Source organism: Aegilops tauschii, chromosome 1 (assembly GCF_002575655.3).
Source record: "Aegilops tauschii subsp. strangulata cultivar AL8/78 chromosome 1, Aet v6.0, whole genome shotgun sequence".
Taxonomy (NCBI): Eukaryota; Viridiplantae; Streptophyta; class Magnoliopsida; order Poales; family Poaceae; genus Aegilops; species Aegilops tauschii.
In genome coordinates this window covers 497,533,377-497,558,110 of record NC_053035.3, presented here as the reverse complement: position 1 = coordinate 497,558,110, position 24,734 = coordinate 497,533,377, and the positions used below count along the sequence as shown (strand labels likewise).

The 24,734-nt window shown below is 43.1% G+C and overlaps 2 protein-coding genes across 5 annotated transcripts; both read left to right on the top strand.

The window, feature by feature from the left end:
• Positions 1 to 8,836: 8,836 nt before the first annotated feature.
• LOC109742683 (structural maintenance of chromosomes protein 3) lies at positions 8,837 to 20,689 on the top strand. 2 transcript variants are annotated; one of them, XM_073502742.1, is made up of 30 exons: positions 8,837 to 9,053; positions 9,926 to 9,976; positions 10,067 to 10,142; positions 10,649 to 10,687; positions 10,793 to 10,860; positions 10,938 to 11,009; positions 11,239 to 11,318; positions 11,405 to 11,483; positions 11,554 to 11,671; positions 11,749 to 11,924; positions 13,140 to 13,385; positions 13,461 to 13,582; positions 13,660 to 13,804; positions 14,332 to 14,504; positions 14,598 to 14,697; positions 15,820 to 15,956; positions 16,046 to 16,247; positions 16,834 to 16,921; positions 17,001 to 17,154; positions 17,646 to 17,793; positions 17,919 to 18,110; positions 18,187 to 18,370; positions 18,454 to 18,524; positions 18,608 to 18,759; positions 18,911 to 19,079; positions 19,165 to 19,311; positions 19,394 to 19,489; positions 19,694 to 19,868; positions 20,119 to 20,335; positions 20,433 to 20,689. In XM_073502742.1, the coding sequence occupies exons 2-29, from the start codon at positions 9,962 to 9,964 to the stop codon at positions 20,307 to 20,309; spliced, it is 3,615 nt and encodes a 1,204-aa protein (XP_073358843.1). In that variant the 5' UTR covers positions 8,837 to 9,053; positions 9,926 to 9,961; the 3' UTR covers positions 20,310 to 20,335; positions 20,433 to 20,689. The 2 variants fall into 2 exon arrangements, with proteins under 2 accessions (XP_073358843.1, XP_073358842.1); XM_073502741.1 differs by having other exon boundaries at positions 10,649 to 10,860.
• A 1,237-nt stretch (positions 20,690 to 21,926) lies between these two features.
• On the top strand, positions 21,927 to 23,657 carry LOC109742694 (F-box protein At5g07610). Of its 3 annotated transcripts, none has more exons than XM_020301793.4 (2): positions 21,927 to 22,078; positions 22,191 to 23,657. In XM_020301793.4, the coding sequence occupies exon 2, from the start codon at positions 22,220 to 22,222 to the stop codon at positions 23,411 to 23,413; it is 1,194 nt and encodes a 397-aa protein (XP_020157382.1). In that variant the 5' UTR covers positions 21,927 to 22,078; positions 22,191 to 22,219; the 3' UTR covers positions 23,414 to 23,657. The 3 variants fall into 3 exon arrangements, with proteins under 3 accessions (XP_020157382.1, XP_020157383.1, XP_020157384.1); XM_020301794.4 differs by having other exon boundaries at positions 21,937 to 22,071; XM_020301795.4 differs by having other exon boundaries at positions 21,950 to 22,078; positions 22,194 to 23,657.
• Positions 23,658 to 24,734: the final 1,077 nt, after the last annotated feature.

Genomic DNA, 24,734 nt, shown 5'->3' with positions numbered 1-24,734 from the left:
GAGTTCTTAAGTAATATGATTAATTGAACTTAAATTTATCATGGACTTAGTCCTGTTAGTATTAGCATATCTATGTTGTAGATCAATAGCTCGCGTTTAGCTCCCCTCTTTTATTTTTTGATATGTTCCTAGAGAAAACTAAGTTGAAAGATGTTAGTAGCAATGATGCGCATTGGATCCGTGATCTGAGGATTATCCTCATTGCTGCACAGAAGAATTATGTCCTTGATGCACCGCTAGGTGACAGACCTATTGTAGGAGCAGATGCAGACGTTATGAACGTTTTTGACAAAAGCTCGGTATGATGACTACTTGATAGTTTAGTGCACCATGCTTTATGGCTTAGAACCGGGACTTCAAAAATGTTTTGAACGCCACGGAGCATATAAGATGTTCCAAGAGTTGAAATTAGTATTTCAGACTCATGCCCATGTCGAAAGGTATGAGACCTTTGACAAGTAATTTCCCTACAAGATGGAGGAGAATAGCTCAGCTAGTGAGCATGTGCTCAGAATGTCTGAGTACTACAATCACTTGAATCAAGTGGGAGTTAATCTTCCAGATAAGATAGTGATTGACAGAGTTCTCTAGTCACTATCACCAAAGTTACTAGAACTTCGTGATGAACTATAATATGCAAGGGATAACGGAAATGATTCCCAAACTCTTCGTGATGCTGAAATCGACGAAGGTAGAAATCAAGAAAAACATCAAGTTGATGGTTGACAAGACCACTGGTTTCAAGAAAAGGGCAAAGGGAAGAAGGGGAACTTCAAAGAAGAACGACAAGCAAGTTGCTGCTCAAGTGAAGAAGCCCAAGTCTAGACCTAAGCCTGAGACTAAGTGCTTCTACTGCAAAGGGACTGGTCACTAGAAGCGGAACTACCCCAAGTTTTTGGCGGATAAGAAGGATGGCAAAGTGAACAAAGGTATACATGTTATTGATGTGTACTTTACTAGTGTTTATAGCAACCCCTCAGTATTTGATACTAGTTCAGTTGCTAAGATTAGTAACTCGAAACAGGAGTTGCAGAATGAACAGAGACTAGTTAAGGGTAAAGTGACGATGTGTGTTGGAAGTGGTTCCAAGATTGATATGATCATCATCATACACTCCCTATACTTTCGGGATTAGTGTTGAACCTAAATAAATGTTATTTGGTGTTTGCGTTGAGCATGAATATGATTTGATCATGTTTATTGCAATACAGTTATTCATTTAAAGTCAAAGAACAATTGTTCTTCTATTTACATGAATGAAACCTTCAATGGTCATACACCCAATGAAAATAGCTTGTTGGATCTCGATCGTAGTGATACACATATTCATAATATTGAAGCCAAAAGATGCAAAGTTAATAATGATAGTACAACTTATTTGTGGCACTGCCGTTTAGGTCATATTGGTGTAAAGCGCATGAAGAAACTCCATGATGATGGACTTTTGGAATCACTTGGTTATGAATCATTTGATGCTTGCGAACCGTGCCTTTTGGGCAAGATGACTAAAACTCCGTTCTCCGGAACAATGGAACGAGCTACTGACTTGTTGGAAATAATACATACCGATGTATGCGGTCCAATGAGTGTTGATGCTCGTGGCGGTATCGTTATTTTCTGACCTTCACAGATGATTTGAGCAGATATGAGTATATCTACTTGATGAAACATGAGTCTGAAACATTTTGAAAAGTTCAAAGAATTTCAGAGTGAAGTGGAAAATCATTGTAACAAGAAAATAAAATTTCTACGATCTGATCGCAGAAACGAATATTTGAATTACGAGTTTGTCTTCAACTAAAACAATGTGGAATATTTTCACAAATTCATGCCACCTGGAACACCACAGCATAATGGTGTGTCCGAACGTCATAACTGTACTTTATTGGATATAGTACAATCTATGATGTCTCTTACTGATTTACCACTATCGTTTTGGGGTCATGCATTAGAGACAACTGCATTCACGTTAAATAGGGCACCATCTAAATCCGTTGAGATGACACCGTATGAACTATGGTTTGGCAAGAAACCAAAGCTGTCATTTCTTAAAGTTTGGGGTTGTGATGCTTATGTGAAAAAGTTTCAAACTGATAAGCTCGAACCCAAATCGGAGTAGTGCGTCTTCATAGGATACCCAAAAGAAACTGTTGGGTACACCTTCTATCACAGATCCGAAGGCAAGATTTTTTGTTGCTAAGAGTGGATCCTTTCTAGAAAAGAAGTTTCTCTCGAAAGAAGTGAGTGGGAGGAAAGTAGAACTTAATAGGGTAACTATACCTGCTCCCTTATTGGAAAGTAGTTCATCACAGAAATCTGTTCCTGTGACTCCTACACCAATTAGTGAGGAAGCTAATGATGATGATCATGTAACTTCAAATCAAGTTACTACCGAACCTCGTAGGTCAACCAGAATAAGATCCGCACCAGAGTGGTACGGTAATCCTGTTCTGGAGGTCATGTTACTTGACCATGATGAACCTACGAACTACGAGGAAGCGATGATGAGCCCAGATTCCACGAAATGGTTTTAGGCCATGAAATCTAAGATGGGATCCATGTATGAGAACAAAGTATGGACTTTGGTTGACTTGCCCGATGATCGGCAAGCCAGAGAAAATAAATGGATCTTCAAGAGGAAGACGGACGCTGATAGTAGTGTTACTATCTACAAAGCTAGACTTATCAAAAAGGTTTTTGACAAAGTTCAAGGTGTTGACTACGATGAGATTTTCTCACTCATATCGATGCTTAGAGTATGTCCGAATCATGTTAGAAATTGGCGCATTTTATGAAATCTGGCAAATGGATAACAAAACTGCAATCCTTAATGGATTTATTAAAGAAGAGTTGTATATGATGCAACCAGAAGGTTTTGTCAATCCTAAAGGTGCTAACAAAATGTGCAAGATCCATCGATCCATCTATGGACTGGTGCAAGCATCTCGGAGTAGGAATATACGCTTTGATGAGTTGATCAAAGCATATAGTTTTATACAGACTTGCGGTGAAGCCTGTATTTACAAGAAAGTGAGTGGGAGCACTACAACATTTCTGATAAGTATATGTGAATGACATATTGTTGATCGGAAATAATGTAGAATTTTCTGGAAAGCATAAAGGAGTATTTGAAAGGAGTTATTCAAAGAAAGACCTCAGTGAAGCTGCTTACATATTGAGCATCGAGATCTATAGAGATAGATCAAGACGCTTGATAAGGTTTCAATGAGTACATACCTTGACAAGATTTTGAAGTAGTTCAAAATGGAACAGTCAAAGAAAGAGTTCTTGCCTATGTTACAAGGTGTGAAGTTAAGACTCAAAGCCCGACCACGGCAGAAGATAGAAAGAGAATGAAAGTCATTCCCTATGCCTGAGCCATAGGTTCTATAAAGTATGCCATGCTGTGTACCAGATCTATTGTATACCCTACACTGAGTTTGGCAAGGGAGTACAATAGTGATCTAGGAGTATATCACTGAACATCGGTCAAAATTATCCTTAGTGGAATAAGGATATGTTTCTCGATTATGGAGGTGACAAAAGGTTCGTCGTAAAGGGTTACGTTAATGCAAGTTTTGACACTGATCCAGATGACTCTAAGTCTCAATCTGGATACACATTGGAAGTGGGAGCAATTAGCTAAAGTAGCTCCGTACAGAGCATTGTTGACATAGAAATTTGCAAAATACATACGGATCTGAATGTGGCAGACCCGTTGACTAAACTTCTCTCACAAGCAAAACATGATCACACCTTAGTACTCTTTGGGTGTTAATCACATAGCGATGTGAACTAGATTACTGACTCTAGTAAACCCATTGGGTGTTGGTCACATATCGATGTGAACTATGGGTGTTAACCACATAAAGATGTGAACTATTGATGTTAAATCACATGGCGATGTGAACTAGATTATTGACTCTAGTGCAAGTGGGAGACTGAAGGAAATATGCCCTAGAGGCAATAATAAAGTTATTATTTATTTCCTTATTTCATGATAAATGTTTATTATTCATGCTAGAATTGTATTAACCGGAAACTTGATACATGTGTGAATACATAGACAAAACAATGTGTCACTAGTATGCCTCTACTTGACTAGCTCGTTGAATCAAAGATGGTTAAGTTTCCTAGCCATAGACATGAGTTGTCATTTGATTAACGGGATCACATCATTAGAGAATGATGTGATTGACTTGACCCATTCCGTTTAGCTTAGCACTTGATCGTTTAGTATGTTGCTACTTCTTTCTTCATGACTTATACATGTTCCTATGACTATGAGATTATGCAACTCCCGAATACCGGAGGAACACTTTGTGTGCTACCAAACGTCACAACATAACTGGGTGATTATAAAGGTGCTCTATAGGTGTCTCCGATGGTGTTTGTTGATTTGGCATAGATCAAGATTAGGATTTGTCACTCCGATTGTCGGAGAGGTATCTCTGGGCCCTCTCGGTAATGCACATCACTATAAGCCTTGCAAGCAATGCAACTAATGAGTTAGTTGCGGGATGATGTATTACGGAACGAGTAAAGAGACTTGCCGGTAATGAGATTGAGCTAGGTATGAGGATACCGACGATCGAATCTCGGGCAAGTAACATACCGATGACAAAGGGAACAACGTATGTTGTTATGCGGTTTGACCGATAAAGATCTTCGTAGAATATGTAGGAGCCAATATGAGCATCCAGGTTCCGCTATTGGTTATTGGCCGGAGACGTGCCTCGGTCATGTCTACATAGTTCTCGAACCCTTAGGGTCCGCATGCTTAAAGTTCGGTGACGATCGGTATTATGAGTTTATGTGTTTTGATGTACTGAAGGTTGTTCAGAGTCCTGGATGTGATCACGGACATGACGAGGAGTCTCGAAATGGTCGAGACATAAAGATTGATATATTGGAAGGTTATATTCGGACACCGGAAGGGTTCCGGGGGTTACCGGATAAATACCGGAGTACCGGGGGTTACCGGAACCCCCCCGGGGGCTTAATGGGCCTACATGGGCCTTAGTGGAAATAGAGGGCAGCAAGGGGAGTGTGGGGCGCGCCCCCCAAGGCCCAAACCGAATTGGTTTAGGGCAAGGGGGGTCGGCCCCCTCTTTCCTTCTCCTCCTCTCCCTTTCCTTCCCTCTCTCCAACTCCTACTAGGAAAAGGAGGAGTCCTACTCCTAGTGGGAGTAGGACTCCCCCTCTTGGCGCGCCTCTCCTTGGCCAGCCACCTCCTCCCTCCCTCCTTTATATACGGGGGCAGGGGGCACCCCATAGACACAACAATTGATCATTGATCTCTTAGCCGTGTGCGGTGTTGGGGAACGTAGTAATTTCAAAAAAATTCCTACGCACACGCAAGATCATGGTGATGCATAGCAATGAGAGGGGAGAGTGTTGTCCACGTACCCTCATAGACCGAAAGCGGAAGCGTTAGTACAACGCAGTTGATGTAGTCATACGTCTTCATGATCCGACCGATCAAGTACCGAACGCACGGCACCTCCGAGTTCAACACACGTTCAGCTCGATGACGTCCCTCGAACTCTGATCCAGCCGAATGTTGAGGAAGAGTTTCGTCAGCACGATGACATGGTGACGATGATGATGTTCTACCGACGCAGGGCTTCGCCTAAGCACCGCTACAGTATTTTCGAGGTGGACTATGGTGGAGGGGGGCACCGCACACGGCTAAAAGATCAAACGATCAATTGTTGTGTCTCTATGGTGCCCCCTGCCCCCGTATATAAAGGAGCAAGGGGGAGAGGTGCGGCCGGCCAGGAGGGGCGCGCCAGGAGGAGTCCTACTCCCACCGGGAGTAGGACTCCCTCCCTTTTCCTTGTTGGACTAGGAGTGGAGGGGGAAAGAGGAGGGAGAGAGGAAGGAAAGGGGGGCGCCGCCCCCCTCTCCTTGTCCTATTCGGACTAGGGGGGGGGAGGGGCGCGCGGCCCTGCCCTGGCCGCCTCTCCTCTCTTCCACTAAGGCCCACTATGGCCTATTAAGCCCCCGGGGGTTCCGGTAACCTCCCGGTACTCCGGTAAAATTCCGATTTCACCCGGAACACTTCCGATATCCAAACATAGGCTTCCAATATATCAATCTTCATGTCTCGACCATTTCGAGACTCCTCATCATGTCCGTGATCACATCTGGGACTCCGAACAACCTTCAGTACATCAAAACATATAAACTCATAATATAACTGTCATCGAAACTTCAAGCGTGTGGACCCTACGGGTTCGAGAACTATGTAGACATGACCGAGACACGTCTCCAGTCCATAACCAATAGCGGAACCTGGATGCTCATATTGGCTCCCACATATTCTACAAAGATCTTTATCGGTCAGACCGCATAACAACATACGTTGTTCCCTTTGTCATCGGTATGTTACTTGCCCGAGATTCGATCGTCGGTATCTCAATACCTAGTTCAATCTCGTTACCGGCAAGTCTCTTTACTCGTTCCGTAATACATCATCCCGCAACAAACTCATTAGTTGCAATGCTTGCAAGGCTTAAGTGATGTGCATTACCGAGAGGGCCCAGAGATACCTCTCCGACAATCGGAGTGACAAATCCTAATCTCGAAATACGCCAACCCAACAAGTACCTTCGGAGACACCTGTAGAGCACCTTTATAATCACCCAGTTACATTGTGACGTTTGGTAGCACACAAAGTGTTCCTCCGGTAAACGGGAGTTGCATAATCTCATAGTCATAGGAACATGTATAAGTCATGAAGAAAGCAATAGCAACATACTAAACGATCGTGTGCTAAGCTAACGGAATGGGTCAAGTCAATCACATCATTCTCCTAATGATGTGATCCCGTTAATCAAATGACAACTCATGTTTATGGCTAGGAAACTTAAGCATCTTTGATTAACGAGCTAGTCAAGTAGAGGCATACTAGTGACACTCTGTTTGTCTATGTATTCACACATGTATCATGTTTCCGGTTAATACAATTCTAGCATGAATAATAAACATTTATCATGATATAAGGAAATAAATAATAACTTTATTATTGCCTCTAGGGCATATTTCCTTCATGCGGTGCCCCCCTCCACCATAATCCACCTCGGTAATATCGTAGCGGTGCTTAGGCGAAGCCCTCCGTCGGTAGCATCATCAACACCATCATCACGCCGTCGTGCTGACGGAACTCTCCCGCAAAGCTCTGCTAGATCGGAGTTCGTGGGACGTCATCGAGCTGAACGTGTGCTGAACTCGGAGGTGCCGTGCGTTCGGTACTTGGATCGGTCGGATCGTGAAGATGTACGACTACATCAACCGCGTTGTCATAACGCTTCCGCTTTCGGTCTATGAGGGTACGTGGACAACACTCTCCCCTCTCGTTGCTATGCATCACCATGATCTTGTGTGTGCGTAGGATATTTTTTGAAATTACTACGTTCCCCAACAATACCACGTCCCAATCTTGTCCTGTGATAAGGAATGAAGAAAAAAACCTAGTGAGAGGTTCAAACATAGAGAACTTTGCCCGCACTCGGAGTTGCTTCCCTCTCGCCGATCCATCTTTTTTCACACCACTCCAGTGACCTTTCCCGACCAGTTCCTCAGAGCTTTATTGAATATTCTATACATTTATCTAGCGGGAGATCCTTAACCCCCACCCATGCCTCGGTCATGTCAAAACTCATCTCGGCGGGCCGGGTTTTCTCGGCGAAAACCTCCATCATCATGACATGAAAATCGAATTGCCAGGGATTGTTTTGTAGAACATGCTTCCATAGCCTTCACCACCAAAAATTACAATGAAAAATATTGTCTCCCAGATCCCGAAGTCGAGCCTCGCGATGGAGTCCCCATGCATGTTGCATCGCCCTCTCCAAATCATGGATGTCCAGCGGGAGTGGCGAGCAAACCTAGCTTCCCCACCGCCACCCACTTATAGTTCACGTTTAGACCCCTCTCTGGCTCTTCAAAGATCAATCCCCAGGCTTCATTCTCTGCCAATACCAACCCTCTCATCCAGTTCGATAGTTTCTTCCAGCGGCTTTGCACCTGCAAAAGATCTCTCGAGGTGTGCGTCCTTGAAAAAGATTCCTTTAATGCCTTCTTCCTCACACATGCAAACCAACTTTCTCACTCAAGAGAAAACCCTAACCTAGCCACCAGACATGGACTCTACTGCCGCAATCACCGTCGCCGTCGGAGAACAGTCACCCACGAGTTTTGGAAACCCTATGCATGCGCGATTGCCTCCCAAATTGCCTCTAGAGAAACCCTAACCACGGCGGACCAACATCGTACTGCTACCTTATCCTTTCAATTTTGTCTTCGAGCACGTGGTTCAAATTTGAATTTGGAACCAATGTTTCATCCACAAGAGGAGGGGCATGTTTGCTTCGTTTTTGATTGGATTCGAAACACCTATGGATTCTCTTTACTGGCAGAGTTGATTTATGCGGTCTAGTTTGTTTTAGGTTTGATTGGATTGAAATCACATATGGATTCACTTCAGTTGCAAAGCCAATTCACGGAATCAGTTTCGTCACTGAAGTACACTTTGAGATGATTCATGCAATAGCAGTGAGAATGCCCTGAATCCAAATATTGCTTGTTTGCTTTAACTTCTACATTCAGTTTCACTGGCAAAAGTTAAATCTGATACCTAAATCTAAAATGAAATGACTGTCGAAGCTCACACAAAATAGTTGTTTGCTTCAGATTCTAGAATCTAGATTCGACCCTGTTTTATTTCGGCTTTGATTGGATTCGAATCACTTGTGGTTTCACTTTTAAAAAATAAATAAGAAAAAACTGATATCTGAATCTCAACAAACAGAGGGCCGGAGACGAGTGGCACGGGGAGCCTGGACCGGAATGGTCGAACCAGACCAGACCAGCACGGGAGGAATCGGGTGCACGTTGGGCCCTCTCCTCCTCTGGTCTCGTTTCGGAGCAGAGCAGAGCAGCGCGACGACTCCTCTTGGACTCCTTCTCCCCCCTCCCGCTCGCTCCGCCTCCGCTTCCCGCCCAGTGGAGCTCGCTCGCACGCCCGCTCCCACCGCCATTCCGGCGAGGTAAATCCCTCCTCCCCCTCCCCCTCTCCGTACTCGGCAGCCAGCAGCCGCCGCGGTCCGAGCGCGTACCACGGGGGCCTCCAGGCAGGCCCCAGGGCTCTCTCCCTCCCTCCACCGCCAAGCCCGGGCGCGCCTGAGCCAAGCGAGCTAGCTAGGGTTCCCGGTTCCGCAGCTCCGCGCCGCGCCCCTCGCGACCCCCCCGCATCTCCTCCCGTCGGCCTCCCGCGCGGGCGAACGCTCGCCCCGCGCCCGCGCCCTAAACCCTAGCTAGCCCGTTAGGTCCGAATCTGACGGGCGGGCTCCGGGCTCCTTCTCGCGGCCGCGGGTGGAACGGCGATTCGCGGCTCCGGGCTCCTTCGCGGTGGATAATTCCTGGGTTCTCAGACGAGTGGTTTACACGCGGGTGTGTGGTGTAGTGTAGTGCAGTAGGATGCGCTCTTCGGGTTGTTGCTTCCTTACCCTGCACGAGTTATTTCTTGGCGCAGTCATGTATAGTTGCTGGCCGCCCTTTGATCTGTTGGATTGATCTATCCGTGCCTGGAAATCGGAGGCAGCGGTGTGCTGTCTGACGGGTCTGTGTGGCATTTTGCGACTGTTTCGTTCAGCTTTTGGTTTCTGAGATGCTGACTAATGACAACCCCTAATTCGTTCGAGCCGGACCAGGAAAACTTGGAAAACCTTAGTTGCTATGCTCAATTCTACCAGAAAAACCGGACCACTGTAATCCATCCGCATTAATTTTGGTCGCGGTTGCAGCTTCAAACCAGAACACCACCTTAGCACGGTTGTTTGCTCGCACATTTGCCAGCCAGCCTGTAGAGTTTTAGTTCACCCTGATGCTCTATTCATGAGTGATCTTCCTCTGTTTGCAGGAATTAATGGTGGTGTGATCTCTCCCCGTCTTAGCCATGTATATAAAGAAGGTAACTGTGCTAGCTTCGGAATGACTTGCCTGTGTCATTTTTTTATCATGTCACTGCTTCATCCTCTTGACGTAAGAGCTGTCTGTGCAGGTTATAATCGAAGGGTTTAAAAGCTACAGGGAGGAGACCTCGACAGAACCTTTCAGCCCCAAAGTTAACGTAGTCGGTAATCTTCCTCTCTCTGTAATGAACTTGGCCATAGGGTTCTGAGGTTCATGTGTTTCGCTTGTCAGCTGCCTCATGGTAACTTAAGGTGTTGTCACTGTCAGCCTGTCAAACAGCCACCTCCAGGTCTCTGGGGCCTGGACCAGATAATCCTTATGTAGTTGGCTAATTGCATACTTACTAGATGTTGATCCAAGGCTCAAGTCATTGTTCAGTGTTTCTCTGACATTTTACATCGTTCTCTAGATTTGCATAGCCATCACATGCACGTTCAAATTAAATAAATGAAATGTGCTCTTGTGATCACTTCTTTCTGTTAAAACTCTATCATGCTTTCATTATTGGCTTGCATGGTAGGGATTTCCATTCTTTGCCTTTCCTGATGACATATTTGGTTAAGTACCGAAGTATCAATTTGTTTCAAGTATCATAGAAGTCCACTTTAGAGTTCATCACATAGTTTTTGTGCTGCTAATGCACTAACATTGATTTAACTGTTTGTTGCAGTTGGTGCAAATGGATCTGGCAAATCAAATTTTTTCCATGGTAATGCCTTAAAACATGAGATTCTGCTGAATTACTATTCATTCTTATGGTTATTGACGCTTGTGTGCTACTCCCATCCTAATTTCACCATGCTGAATGCTGTAGCTATACGCTTTGTCCTGAGTGACATGTTTCAGAACCTGCGCAGTGAGGACAGGGGAGCTCTTCTCCATGTATGCCTTCTCTTTCATTGATCAATCTGAATACTTAAAATAGGTGACTGGTGTTTGATACGAATAACCATTGCCAGGAAGGTGCTGGACACTCAGTTGTATCTGCTTTTGTCGAGATAATTTTTGATAATTCAGACAACCGTATTCCAGTAAGTCCTCTAGTTTATTAAGTGTTAGTATTTGATTAAAGTCATCCACTTCAGTCTCAAGCTGCATATTTCACTTGTAAAAGTGTCAATACCCACATCATCCATATGAGTGCATGCATATCATTATCATCATAAAAACTACTCTGCTCCACTTATACGGTTTGTCCAGAGCGACACATCAGCACGTAGATTTTGCAGTAGCCCTCTAAATTATGAAATTTGGCTGCAGGTTGATAAAGAAGAGGTACGCTTGCGAAGGACAGTTGCTTCAAAGAAGGATGAATACTACTTGGATGGGAAACATGTCAGGTATGTTGGCTTATGCCCTAAACCAGTAAAACAGTGTTGTACCTTGTATCTTGCTCAGCTCCACTTTTTATTGCTGTTTTGTTCAGTAAAACTGAAGTCATGAATCTGCTGGAGAGCGCTGGTTTCTCTCGATCTAATCCATACTATGTTGTCCAGCAAGGAAAGGTAATAAATATTCATCTGATTGTTCCCAGGATTTGTTCAGATATAATATTGACAATTTTTGCATGTCTAGATTGCATCCCTTACTCTAATGAAAGATTCTGAACGACTGGATCTTCTCAAAGAGATTGGTGGTACGCGTGTTTATGAAGATAGACGTCGGGAGAGCTTGAAAATAATGCAAGAAACAGGCAAGTTTAAATCACCAAAAGTATCTCTATAATCTTTCTAAGTGGCCTGTTGACATGTCCATTAACTTCATTAACAGCCAATAAAAGGAAGCAGATTGATCAAGTTGTCCGCTACCTGGAGGAGAGACTGAGAGAACTTGATGAAGAGAAGGAGGAACTAAAGAAGTACCAGCAGCTGGACAAACAGAGAAGATCACTTGAATATACTATATTGGACCATGAACTAAATGATGCTAGAAATGAATTAGCTTCGGTAATACTCGCCCTTTTTGTTATGTATGTTTACTTTGGGTATTATTGTGTTCTGTTAGGCAAGTTCTAATAGTCTGTCTTATGAGTGAATGCCTTAAGCTGAGTTTTGATGAACAAACCATTAACGTTTCCCACTCAGATGATCCTTCAGCTGAGTTTTGATGAACAAACCATTAACATTTCCCACTCAGATGACCCGAGTATCTTTTCTATTGTATATCACTCATGGAAGAACCTTGTGGTGCTCTCTCATCAAGACCAACGAACTTGGTGTGGAAAACTAAATGTTTTCTGAAAGCCCAGTGTCCTGTTCTGCAGCTTTTAACAGCTGTGTAACTTGATTCTCAAGAGAGCATACAAGGCACTATTTTTGAAATATTTATTTTGTTATTTGATGGATGAAGGTAGTGTTAACTGGTAAGTTCAGGGCTGTTTGGATCTACGCCCTGAGATGCCCATCCAAAATATTGGTGTTGACCATGCATAGAGTATGTGTTTGGATGGCTACCAAATAATTGGTACGCCCTGGCCTGCTCTGCCTTGCTAGTTCAATCCAGCACCAATTTGTTGGCAAGACGTGGGCGGTGGAATGGCCGCCAATAAATTGGCGCGCTGAGGCGGACCCTGGCGCAATCCAAACAGCCTCTTCATATTTCATTTCTTGAGCAAATGTCTCTGGTATTTTATTGATTGTTTTTGTAACCAGTGGAAATATAAAATAGTAAAAAAAATGTCATTTCATACACATGTCTAGTGTTCTGTTACCCAGCCAGCCTTGTTAGTGAATTTCCTGTGAATTGATGCAAATTGGTTTCGTCTTGCCTCCCCTGGAAACTGAGCAATTAGGTGATAAATAAATAAAATAAATAAAAACATCTTACCATAGTTCTATTCAGACAAATAATTGTCAGTGGATGCTATCCTCTATTTCCTTTGCCAAACGTTACATGTATTTCTTCAGTAGCATGCCTGTGCCTATAAGATTGTAACATGCTTTACCATACACTCCTGTAAACATTCTCTTGCTATCACTGCTTGCTTGCTATGCCATAATATATGCTACATCTCCTTGCATATCAACTCCGTGGCTTTTAGCCACCGTGCAAGGCACTATCTCCGAAATGAGATATTCTAGACCAAACTTTCTGATATCATCGATCCTGCTGTATCCTATAATGCTTATTCTACCCACTACATTTGATTTATTTCTTGTTAGATGGATGATAATCGAAGACAAATTTCTGAAAGGATGTCTCAAGCGGACAATGAAGTGGTAGAGTTACGTGAGAGGGTCAAAAGTTTGGAGAAAGAAATAAAAGCCTCTACTAAAGGGATAAATGAAACCAAGTCTGAAAAGGGCGATGCAGAGAAGAAGCGTACTGAAGCACTAAAGGTAGTTTCTCAGATCGAACTTGATCTGAGAGATTTAAAAGACAGAATTTCAAGTGAAAAACGAGCAAAGGTATGCCATGCTTGATCTTTCTCATGATGTTGAGTAACTTTGTTTCGTTGCCGGACTTAAAAGATCTATCGGCAGGATGAAGCCGTAAGGGAGTTAAATAGTATGAGGAAAGAAAGTGAAAAGTCAAAGTCTGAATTGGCTCAAATTAGTAAGGTGCATGCGGCCAAATTGAAGGAAGAGGAAGATATATCAAAAAGGTAAAATATAATATACACATATATACTTTCGACTTGTTGATAGATATTCCTATTGACGCATCATTTTGTGGGGATAGTATAATGGACCGCGAGAAGCGGCTGAGTATATTGTACCAAAAGCAGGGGAGGGCAACTCAATTTAAGAATGAGGCTGCCAGAGATGAGTGGCTTCGGAAAGAAATTCATGATCTTGAGCGTGTACTTTTATCAAATAGAAAGCAGGTATTCAACCAGTTACCTGTTTGATACTTGAAATTTCATTCTTGACCTTCGTTTTGATGTGCTCTTCTACTTATTACTTGGGTTCGCTTGAATCTGCACTGAACCACCCTACATTAGAGTGTGTATCACTTCCTTCAGTCCAAAGCATTAGTCTTTTAGGACATGACACATTCTTCAATATGGTACTCTGGCCATCAATTTCTGTGCAAATATGGTGCCTCACATAAAAATAATTCTAAATTTGAAAATTCAATTCATGATATATCTAGTTATGTAAATTTGATAATTTGAATGTTAGTATTTTCTTTTCTTTATAGATGGTCAAATTTAGAAATGCCTGACTGGTAAAACTCTAAAATGACTTCATTTGTGGATCAGAGGTGGTAGTTTGATCCATTTCAGGTTATGTCATGATATATGAGTTTAGTGCCACAAGTCAAGATATAATCATTCCTATTTTTTAGCTTTCACATTTCCATTGTTGATGCATAGCTGATCCATGGGCTGCACTTTTGCTTTTATGACAGGAAAGCTTACTTCAAGATGAAAGTCAGAAGCTTAAAGATGAAATTAATAAGTTGACAAACCACATTGAATCTCGGAGAAGTGAATCAAGCAAGTTAGAGGCTGTTCTTGCAGACAAGCAAAAGAATCACAATGACTTCACGAAGCAGAAAAATGCACTTCAAGATGAAAGGAAGTATGCACATTTCTTAGCATTCATAACCTTCTGATTTGATTCAAGATGTGTAGCTTTAGACTATATATACTTAGTTCAAATAAATTTTCACAGATCATTTTGGAAGGAGGAAAATAGCGTGACAGCTGAAATCGATAGGCTAAAGGAAGATCTTGTGAAGGCACAGAAGAGTTTGGACCATGCAACACCTGGGGTATGGAAATCATTTAGTTGTCCACATGTTCTATTGTTAACATTTCTGACTGCTACTGACTTACTAATTTCCAATTATTCCATTCTTATTCCTATGTACACACTTGCATATTGCATCTTAGATATGCATCTATGTGAATGATTGCTGGATGGGAAACTGAATTATAACAAAAAAAAGGACACTCCCTCTGTAAACAAATGTAAGACGTTTAGTGACATAAAACGTCTTCCATTTGTTTACAGAGGGAGTATTTATTAATTATAGTTTTGAGTGTGCTGTGCATTGATGGCCGGAGAAGCTCTGCTCCGTCAGCCTCGTCGAGCCCCCACGCTCGAGGGGGGAAGCTGCCGGGGAGCAAGGTCCCGCCACCGCCGGATCCACCCGGGCTTTGCCTGGTGGGGGGCACTGGCACCAGCAGGGGGGGGGGGGGGGGAGGGGGTGAACGTTGTTAAGAGTCGAGGGGACTAATGAACATGTTCCTTTAGAAAGAAAGTTTTACTGAAACTCAATGGTCAGAAATCTGAATTGCAAAGCATAACCTGTATCGGTGATTTGGTGTCTAAAATGGCAAGTAAAAGGAGCATATGCAGTATTTTAATAAACATCTACTTCTGGTGACCTGACTCAAAATTTGCACGCCAAGAAAGCGAACCTTAAACTTTGTATGACATGCTTGGTAGCTTGCAACTTCAGCACATAAAATCATGTGTTACGAAAAGCACATACGATTGTGATCATCATTTACGGTCTTGGTATCATTTCCTCATCGTTAGTATGAAATTGTGGTTACTGGTAAGGGGCAGAATATTGATGAGTTGGAGGGAAGAGCAACGATAGTTGTAAATCAAATGGCTTAGGTGTATTGTTATATACATTTAACAACTTTAAAAATATCTTATCATGGGTTTACATCAGTCGTACCTGACTTTGTGTTTATTGTCGCAACAGATTTCATGAATTTTGGAGTATATAGCATAGCCCTAAACCTGGTTTTGCAATTGCTAGACCTTCTCCTTCTAAATATTGAGCTGTGCCTCTTTTGTCATACTATGGCATTCCTTTTTACTTTAAGAACTGCTTAAAGCTATCTTTAGATGGTGTTAACTTTGTTTTCTTCCTCAGGATATCAGGAGAGGCCTGAATTCTGTTAGCCGAATCATCAGGGACCATGGTATTGGAGGAGTTTTTGGTCCAGTGTTAGAACTGGTTGACTGCGAAGAGAAGTTTTTTACAGCTGTTGAGGTCACTGCTGGGAATAGGTCTTGTTCTGTTTCTTTTTTGTCTTGATTCTTCACTTTCATTTCATCTTCTCTGTTATTGAATAACCCATATTTTCTGATGTGAATAGCTTGTTCCATGTGGTGGTTGAAAATGACGATATATCGACAAGGATAATTCAGGTATTGACTCGAGAAAAAGGTGGACGGGTGACTTTCATACCACTGAATAGAGTGCACGCTCCGAACGTCAATGTTCCACAGAGCTCTGATTTTGTTCCATTGTTAAAGAAGTTAAAGTTTCGTGCTGAGCATCGTCGCGCTTTTGAACAGGTGTCATTCAAACTTTCCTGTTATTTTTTCCTTCCAATGGATGTCTACATCTTTTATTGGGCTGCCTTGGTTAATTTAGTTCAGGCTCAGTTCTGATCTATCTTCTTACCCTTCATCTGCATTACCAAATACCAATGCTGCCTTCAAGTTATCATCTCTTCTGTTGCATGTATCCATCTTAGCTTTGTTTGCTTGGAGCGTTGACACCCAGCAAAATCACTTGAGTTACGAGTGACATCGCAGATTATTTTATAGTATATCCTTGTTTGGATACAGAAGATTTCATTCTAATTTATCTTCAGCTTCCAATTGGATGCCATGTTGGAGACATATTAAAAATATAAAAATAAGGTGTTCACTACTCACTCCCACGTTCCCCTTTATGCATGCTTTTACCTTTAGCGCACTTCTGTAGAGGGTTCATGCCATATGTACGTACTTACTGGGAAACCTTGCTCCTCCAGATTATGTAGCTTCCCTTCCTCAAGCACCTAAGCTAGTTTTTGCTGATAACTTTTCTTTCAAAAGTGTACTTCTTGGCTTTCATATGGTTCTTTTTCCTGCTTAACTTAGAATTTTCTGTTAGGTTTTTGGTAGGACAGTTATATGCCGAGACCTGGAAACTGCGACCAGAGTTGCACGCAGCAATAGTCTAGATTGCATCACACTTGATGGTAATCCTGAATTTTGCTCTTGAGCTGTCATTGTCATTATTACTTTTAACATATAAGTTGACATTGTGGTTATCCTCAGGTGATCAAGTAGCGAAAAAGGGTGGCATGACAGGAGGTTTCTATGATTCTAGACGCTCAAGACTGAAGTTTGTAAAAGTAATCAGGGACAACAAAGCAGAAATTGAAAAAAAGACGGCACATCTAGAGAACGTGGGAAAAAAGTTAAAAGATATCCTGCTTTAGTTCAATGATATTCCTGTTTCTCTTGCACGAGGCTAGTGCAAGGCCTCATGTTTTGTCCTTTTAGTGCCTGCTGCAGCTAAATATACACCTGCAACTGCTTCTTGCCACAGGTCCAATGGGCAAGTAGTTTAAGGTTATGTTCTACATTTGAATTTGAGATTCCTTGCTTGCTGTGTTGCACATTGTCGTCACTCAGAAGAAGTATGCACACCACGTAGGTTTAATTCTTGCAGAATGTATGTGGTAATGATCTGGGATCCACCACACTTTATCAAATCATATGTATATGTCAGTTGTCAGTTCAAAAAAGTTTAGCTTCTTGGAACTCATGACATCTCGCTGCTTGCTTCTATTTGTTTGTTTTCAATCCCTAAATAATTGAATATGTGATGAAAAATTTACAACTTCTCCTAGATGTTTACTGCTTATCTGCAAGAGAGATATTGTACATGAAAGAATTTTCTTAACTTCCCATACATATAGATAAGAAAATTACGGATTTGATTACCAAACATCAGCAAATGGACGCTGAACGTGATCATGCCAAGTCGGAGTTGGAACAGTTTAAAGCTGATATTGCCAGTGCAACGAAGCAGAAGGGATCACTGGAGAAAGCCCTTGCAAAGAAGGTACCTAGTAATACCCTTTTTCATTGCTCATGTGGATTCCTCTTTTTATTATGCAGATCCTTTGCTGTTTATATACTCTTGCTGTAATGTGTATGGAATGCGGTCTTATATTATCTACCTTGCAGGAAAAATCACTCGCGAACATCCGCAACCAAATTGAGCAAATCCAATCTGGCATTGCAATGAAAAATGATGAGATGGGCACAGAACTGATTGACCAGCTAACTTTAGAAGAAAGAGATCTCCTTTCGCGACTGAATCCTGAAATTACTAGATTGAAGGAGAAGTTCCTCTCGTGTAAAAACAGTCGCATTGAGGTTGTTTAAGCAAAATTTTGTGACCATACTTTTGTTTCTGAGATGTCATTATTAACTAATACAAACTATTATGTAGATTGAAACAAGAAAGGAAGAACTGGAGAACAATTTGTCAACTAATCTTATGAGGCGTCAGAAAGAGTTGGAAGCAATAATTTCATCTGCAGATTCTAAAACTTTGCCTGTTGAAGTCGAAGCAAAGGAGCAAGAATTGAAAGAGTCTAAGAGGACTCTTGATGAGGCGACGACAGTACTGAAAGGTATATATCGATTGACTTCTCTTTTCCTTTTGTGTTGCACTAGGTGGAGTTGCCCCTTAACTCTTAAATGGTCCTTTGGGCAGCTAATGTTGATGCTATTAATGCCCATACAAGACAGATGGAGCAACTGAAAAAACAAAGGGATGATCTGAAGGTATTATATAGCTTTAATGTTTTCTTGGGCTTTAACTTATATAGCTACTGTTGACTTGTTATGTATCATGTACATATACACAGGCTCTTGAAGCTAATTTGGAGCAGACGGTGCAAGATGGTGCGAAAGACTTGGAACAGTTGATGAGCAGTAGGAGCACGTATCTTGTCAAGCAAGATGAGTGTATGAAGAAAATCCGAGATCTGGGCTCATTGCCTGCCGATGCTTTCGAAACGTATGTTTCCATTTTTCTTATGCTGCTAAACTGCCCAACTCATTTGCACAATGCCTGTTTACTTATGTTTGTTATCCTGTAGTAATTTTCAGCAGATAAATAAGGTGGTGTTATGAACTGTGTTAACTTGTTTTTTTCACCAATGACATAGGTACAAGAGAAAAAACAAGAAGCAGCTACAGAAGCTGCTCTATGACTGCAATGAGCAGTTGAAGCAATTTAGTCATGTCAACCAAAAGGCTCTTGACCAATATGTGAACTTCACTGAACAGCGTGAACAACTGCAGAGAAGACGGGCTGAACTTGATGCTGGTGACGAGGCAAGCTTTTTGATCAGTACAACCTGTTTCCCTTTTGATTGTCCTAAGACTAGAATCTCATAAAATCTACTGATTGGTATTGCAGAAAATTAGAGAGTTGATATCAGTTTTAGACCAAAGGAAGGATGAATCAATTGAACGCACATTTAAAGGAGTTGCAAGGCACTTCCGCGAAGTGTTCTCTGAATTAGTGCAAGGTGGCCACGGATACTTGGTTATGATGAAGAAAAAGGTTTCTATTTCCTTTTGCTTTACCCACCAACTTTGGTTCTGTTTCTTTCACTTCTAGTTCCTTGCTCACTCCATTTCTGTAGGATGGTGATGCTGGCGATGATGACATGGATGAGGACGCGCCTCGTGAAGCAGATCCTGAAGGGAGGATAGAGAAGTATATTGGTGTGAAAGTCAAGGCATGTGTTCTTTGCAGAGATCTTTTATGTATTCTTGCATATTTTATTCTAAATCCATCATAAAAATCCAAATGATGCTCTGATACTATTCCCAAGCTGTCCTGTAAAAAAAAACTGTTCCCAAGTTATTAAACTCTTCCTGAATTACCATGGTGATGACTTCAAGGTTGTCTGTCTGGAGACTCATGCTTAGTCATGTTTCAGGTTTCCTTCACTGGCAAGGGAGAAACTCAGTCCATGAAGCAGTTGTCTGGAGGGCAGAAGACAGTGGTGGCATTAACACTGATCTTCGCTATCCAACGATGTGACCCAGCTCCGTTCTACCTGTTTGATGAGATTGATGCTGCTCTGGATCCTCAGTACAGAACGGCTGTCGGGAGTATCCTTTTAATTATTTCTTTCTTTTGCATTTTCATCCTCGCCATGGAGGAGCTTTCATATGCTTGTTTTCCAATGAATTCAATTCTCCATAATATCATGTCATACATCTAATGTTCTATTGTCTGTCTAGCTGGGTGCATGCCCAACAATGCCTTCTGTGTTCATTAAGCTAAATCACATGGTATACAGCTGCTGCTGAGAATATCCATCCGAATCTTTGTTGCTGCTTTCCTTAAGTCCTGTTGTAGGCGTGGTCCGGCGTCTGGCCGACCTGGCGGACACCCAGTTCATAGCCACCACATTCAGGCCGGAGATCCTGAAGGTCGCGGACAAGATCTACGGCGTGACACACAAGAACAGGGTGAGCTTCATCAACGTGGTGTCCAAGGAGCAGGCCATGGACTTCATTGAGCACGACCAGACGGCCAACGCCAGCTGAGGCCGACCGAGGCACAAGGAGCAGCTGTGTGTGTTGTTCCTCTTTGCATTTTGAGTTATCTTGGCAGCTCATCATCATACGCAGTGGCTCGCTGACATCGCCATCTTTGTTTGTTCCCTGCAGCAAGATGTTTACACAGGAAAGGAAAGATATGTGGGCGTGTGTTGCCGTTCGTCTACTCCTGGACATTGTAGGCCACTGTTAATGTAGCTGTGTATATTTAGTTAGCCTTTGGACTGGTAACTTGAAGAATGCGTAGGAGCCTTTTGGATTACTAACTCTTGTTTAAGTATGCTTAGGGAGCGTTTGCGTGATTGGATTCGATTTGTCTATTTGTACTGCACTGCTGCAAAATTTGGTCGACCATCTCTGTTGTTTCATTGGCTACGACTGCGAGGGGTTAGTGGCATCTGGAACCTGTTGATAACCTGATAGATAAGAGTTATCTCTGTGGTTCGGAGTTATATTTGTCTCTAGTTGGAACTGAAGTTAGATGCAACAGATCTAGGTCATACAGTATCTTTTAAGCCGTAGGCCCTGTTTGATCGGCAGGATTCTCTTCTGAAAACTAAATGCTCGAATATGTTATAAATGATTCTCTTCTGAAAACTGAACCCTAGAATATGTTATAAATAGTTTTCTCAGTACGTACCGAAAGAATAGAGGCCATGACCATAATAATTTCTGTGTTGCTAAGTTTTTTGAGGGGAAGACATCATGGTGACTTTATTCGGTTGACATAAAAGTTAAATTGTTTGCTAATTGTTTTTTTGGGATGTTGGTAGTTTGACTACCAAATTCATTGATCAGTGGGGAGAGTTTGCTAATTGTGCGAAGATAAAAGATGTGTGTTCCTGCTGCCACATATTAGCAGCAGAAACCTTAGAAGTAGAAGCTAAAAGATGGGCAACTTTTTATAGGACAATGATCGAACTTGACATTCGTAAAGTCTTGCATAGAAAGGAGCATTCTTCATAAACTGCAGCTGCAAACACCGACTGAGTTGCCTCCGTTCTTCATCGTGTCCACCTCAATTCAGCCTGAATCAACTTAAATTTTGCTGCAACCCACCTGTCTGGCAAGTACCAAACCATTACACAGGGCAATTGCCTCCGCCATAGCTGCCGAGTCCATGTGGGGGTATTGTGCAGTTATTTGCCGCTATAAAATTTCCATGATCATCACGTAGTGCTGCCCCAGTAGGCAGAAGCACCATGCTCTAGGAAGCAACAATATTTGAAGAATAGTGCTCTATGCAAGCCAAAGATGTATCAGTGCAAAATCTTTGTAACATGATGTTTAATTGTAGCATAATCTTTGTGCCGGCACCACTTTATTTTTTCTTTTACTGAAAGTATGGGGCCTGCAATTTTTTTTAACACGATTCAGACGCAAGCGCTCATATACACGCGCATACACTCACCCTTATAAACGCACACACGCACATCGTACCCCTATGAGCACCTCCGAAAGACTGAGCCGGTATATCATCTCGAATGCATTTTGGCTCAAGTAATTAAGTACCTAGAAAAACATGTTTTTTTTAGAGCTTAGAAAATCATGTGCTCTATCTAAAACACATTTTGGGCCGAGAGGCCGCCGCAGTTGTGTTTTATTCTTGGGCCGAAGATGCGGGAGACACGGAGCTGACAGCAGAGTGTCCCCCTTCCGGGTTCGGCAGCTCGCCTCCACCATCTCGTACGCGCCGCCGCCGCCGCCGCCGTCGTCCCGTCCGTCGCCGCAGTCCCCGTCGCGCTTTGAGGTGTGAGGTTTGTCGCCCTCCTCCCCTCTCCTTCTCCTAACCTTCGGCTCGAGTAAGGATCCGGGAGGGCCGCATCTCATCAAAACCCTAAGCGAACAAACTGCCTCTACCATTCGCAGCAGGAGCAGCCCGGCCACCGGGGTACGGGATGGAGAAGAGGAAGAAGGTGGAGGAGGACGAGGAGCAGAAGCAGCCGGCGGCGGCGGAGAGCTCCTGGGGGGCCGACCTGCTTCCGGAGATCCTCCGGGAGATCCTGTCGCGGGTGCCGTACCGGTCGCTGTGCCGCTTCAGGTGCGTGTCCAAGGCGTGGCTGGCGCTCTGCTCCGACCCGGCCGTCCGCAGGAGGTCGCCGCAGACGCTCTCCGGCTTCTTCTGCTACTCCCAGCACGACGTCGGCGGCGGCCAGCGCCGCGACGGCCTCAGCTTCCTCAACCTGTCCGGGTGGGGCCGGCCGCTGGTCGACGACCCCTCCCTCCTCTTCGTGCGCGTGCGTGGCTACTGCGACGTCACGCCCCTGCACTGCTGCGGCGGCATCCTCCTCTGCTACTGCGAGAAGGTGGCCATGAGCGACGACGGGAACTATGTCGTGTGCAACCCTGCCACCAAGGAGATCTGGGCCGTGCTGTCTGTGCCCCGAAACAAGATCATGACACGCCTCAACACTGCCCGCCTCTGCTTCGACCCCGCCGCCCCCGGCCGATTCGTGGTGTTCGTGTTCGTGCAAAGTTTTCGTGGGATTCAGACGGTGGAGGCCTATTCCTCGGACACCGGACGGTGGACCTCCATGCGGAGCGAGTGGAACCCCAAGACCCTCCTCCTCGGTGAGGATTCAGAATGCGTCTTCTTGAACGGCACTTTGCATCTGGTCGATGCCGACCATTCTGATGCCGATTTTGACTGGGAGGGGAATCTGATACGCTGGATGGTGACTGTGGACATGGAGGGTAAAACATGGAGGAAGATCCGAATGCCGGATTGCATCTATAATGGTTTCATCGGGCAGTCGCAAGGACGCCTATACGCAACGCATGTTGAAACTGAAGGTAGGTGCCGGCTATCCGTTTGGGTTCTTGAGGATTATGCCAGCGGACAATGGACCCTGAAGTGTACTGCCAGCATTTTAGAAATGCTAGGAAGGCCTCACCATGAGCCCGGCGAACACTACACACTGATCGCGATCCATCCAGAGTGCAGTTTGATCTTCCTAGTAGTGAGCCGTGGAAAAACACTTATGTCGTACGATATGGATACCAGTAAACTGAGTATTATCTGCACTTTCGGAGACCGCCAGCCACGAAGATTTCAGCCGTACATTCCATGTTTTGCGGAGAAGCCTAAATAAACTTTGGAGCAGCTTCATGTTTGCTGAGCAGGCATGGCTCCAGTGACTTTATGAGAATCAGATGTTGGTATGGCCCAGATTTCCTTGATTTAGGGTGGTGGATTGGATAAATCCTCTTTCTATCCATTTGTTTATTTCAAGTAACTGTAACTTGTTATCCATCACTATCCATTTATTTAGTTCAAGTAACTGTAACTTGTGATCCATCACAGTTAAATCATTGATGTCACCCTATTTTGATGCATCTGAGAGTAGTATCCTGTCATATGTTGTTTGAAATGGATGTCTCCTTTGTACTCCCTCTGTCTCAAAATGTAAGACAGAGGGAGTACAAAGGAGACAGAGGGAGTTGTAATTTAATACCTTGGAATCTTGAATCAACTTGTCTAAATTGGTGTACATATATACACACTGGGAGATCCCCTGCAAAATATGCCTGCATGGTGTCAAAGAATACCAAATAGGTGCACAACTCATTCAGTGATACCACTATTTGTAGTGAAGATTGGTCATGTAATGCCACACATGTTCAATGTTCGTCACCATCACCCTTGCCCCATAGTGGCCTTGTTCTGAGTAAACTGTCCATGGTCAGTATAGTTCTGCGACAAATTCCTGAATATACTGTCATACCACTGTCATATGCAGTAGCTTTGTATGTAGTTCACGAATCAGGAGCATGTCCCGCGGATTTTTTTTAATATACTTAGGAGCATTTGTAAACTTTGATACAGTTACTGTGTAATGGTATGCTTGTCATCGAATAGGGATAACAACATGAATAAGAATGCATATAAAAAATATATACTTTGTTGTTTGTGACGTAAACTATGGAAATAAATTTGAATGCAAACTTCAATAAAAAGAAAGATCTTTGGTTTCCTTTTGAGATTGGAGTTCATGTCCATATGAGAGGTTTAGCTTGACCAGCAAATTGATTATTATTTTCATTGGTTGTTTAAATTATTCACGTCATCCTTTTTTGATGCTTTTGAAAGCAGTGTGCTCTCATATGCTATTTGAAATGGATATCTCCTTTTGTCGTCATTAAATACCTTGGAATCCTGCATCAACTTGTTTAAGTTCTTGTACATACAGACTGGGAGATTCCTTCAGCGAAATCTGTTTGCATGGTGTCAAATAATAGCAGTGCATGCCAGTCTGAGAACAGAATTGTATTTTATTTGCTTTTTAGGGGAAGATAATAGCACAACTCATCCAGTGATACCACTGTTCGTAGTGAAGATTGGTTATGTAATGCCACACAGGTTCATTGTTCATCACCAGCACTCTTAACACCCTACAGTGTCCTTGTTCTGAG